Here is a 1,431-nt window from a genome sequence, read left to right on the forward strand (position 1 = left end):
CCACCATCAGCAAGAAAGTGTCCGAGGCACATGGTCATTCCCTCCGGCCGTCGGCGCCCCAAGTCGACTGCCACCCCCACTACAAGGGCGCGCGCTGAGCACGGGGCCCGCTGCAGCAGCTGCAGCCTGCGGTGGCATGGTCGCAGCTCGTGCCGCTGCAGATGGTGAGTAGTGTCGACGACCTCCAGCGCCGAGCGCTCCGAAATTTTTCTCAGGCCACCAAATTTCGAATGGACTTCAAACCCGTCATTTCACCACGCCCATCTCGTGGAGTTCCGACGGCGTAGTGGTTACCATTGTCGGACAGCACTTTTGCAACACTTTTAGGTATTTTGGAAAAATTACCAGGTCGGAAAAAACTAGGTCGGACAATAATCTAGCTGCACCGTGTTCCCGGCGGCGTCCTCGACAACACACCGACTTACCCCCACTTTGACGGCGTCCCTGGCCTCCGGCGGGCAGATGACGAAGCTGCGGTACTCGTAGCCTCGGATGGTGGGTCCGAACACGTCCTGCACCAGGCGCAGGTACTCGGGGTCGTAGCTGTACGACTTGATCTGCGGAGCAGCATGGAGAGCGATCGTCAGCCAGGTCACAGCCAGCCAGGCGGGCTCCGCCGCCAGAGGGGTTGCCTGCCGGCGCGGCGCTTACCTTCTCCGCGACGAGGCGGGCCGCGGCCTCGCTGCGCGCCGAGACGAGTACCAGGCGGGGCAGGTCCGCGGCCGCGTTCACCGCGCGCTTGGGCTTGGCGTGGGGGCTCAGGATGGTGTGGCCGAACATGCCGGTCATCGAGTGGCTGCTGACGGCGAGGTACGTCTGGCGGTCGAACTTGAACGGGGTGTTGGCGGTCACCAGCTGCGGGACGAGAGAGAGAGTGAGAGAGAGGTGGTGGTGTCAGGGAGCGGCAACGACGTCATCGTGGAGTCCGCGACACGCACTGGAGGGACCGTTACCTTCATGCGGCCCTCAGCCAGGGCGCGGCAGGGGAGGTCCGTGGCATGGTTGATGGTGGCGGGGATGACGCCGTGCTCCATGGCCACGACGCACTTGGCGATGCCCACCATGCCCGAGGCCACCTCGGTGTGCCCGGTGTTGCTCTTGACGCAGCCGACGAGCAACGGGTCGGCCCGGGACCGGTGCTTGCCGAGGACGGCGTCCAGCGCGTCTAGCTCGAACGTGTCCTGGAGGGGGAGGCCGACGCCGTCGCCCTCGACGTAGGCGACGCGACGCGGGTCGATGCCGCTCCGCCGGTACATGTCGGTGAGGAAGGCCTGGATGCCGGCCGGGTTGGGCAGCGTCGGGTCGAACCGCAGGCGCGCCCCCAAGTGCGTCGTGTTGGAGGCGACGACGCGGCAGTAGGAGCGCTTGGCGAGGTCGGCGCGCTGCACCAGGAACGCGACGCAGCTCTCGCTCCGGTGAGTGCCGCTCACT

The 1,431-nt window shown here is 66.0% G+C and overlaps 1 protein-coding gene across 1 annotated transcript; it reads right to left on the reverse strand.

Moving 5' to 3' along the window:
- Positions 1-425: 425 nt before the first annotated feature.
- LOC127752307 (5-methyl-1-naphthoate synthase-like) lies at positions 426-1,424 on the reverse strand (the record flags this gene model as incomplete). The annotated part of the gene is made up of 3 exons (XM_052277236.1): positions 954-1,424; positions 652-855; positions 426-557 (listed from the first exon to the last, which is right to left on the reverse strand). Coding segments are annotated over exons 1-3 (639 nt in total), but the record flags the coding sequence as incomplete, so codon positions are not given.
- Between the last annotated feature and the right edge of the window lie 7 nt (positions 1,425-1,431).

This window comes from Frankliniella occidentalis, unplaced genomic scaffold, assembly GCF_000697945.3.
Source record: "Frankliniella occidentalis isolate FOCC.00 unplaced genomic scaffold, Focc_3.1 Scaffold6178, whole genome shotgun sequence".
Classification (NCBI taxonomy): domain Eukaryota; kingdom Metazoa; phylum Arthropoda; class Insecta; order Thysanoptera; family Thripidae; genus Frankliniella; species Frankliniella occidentalis.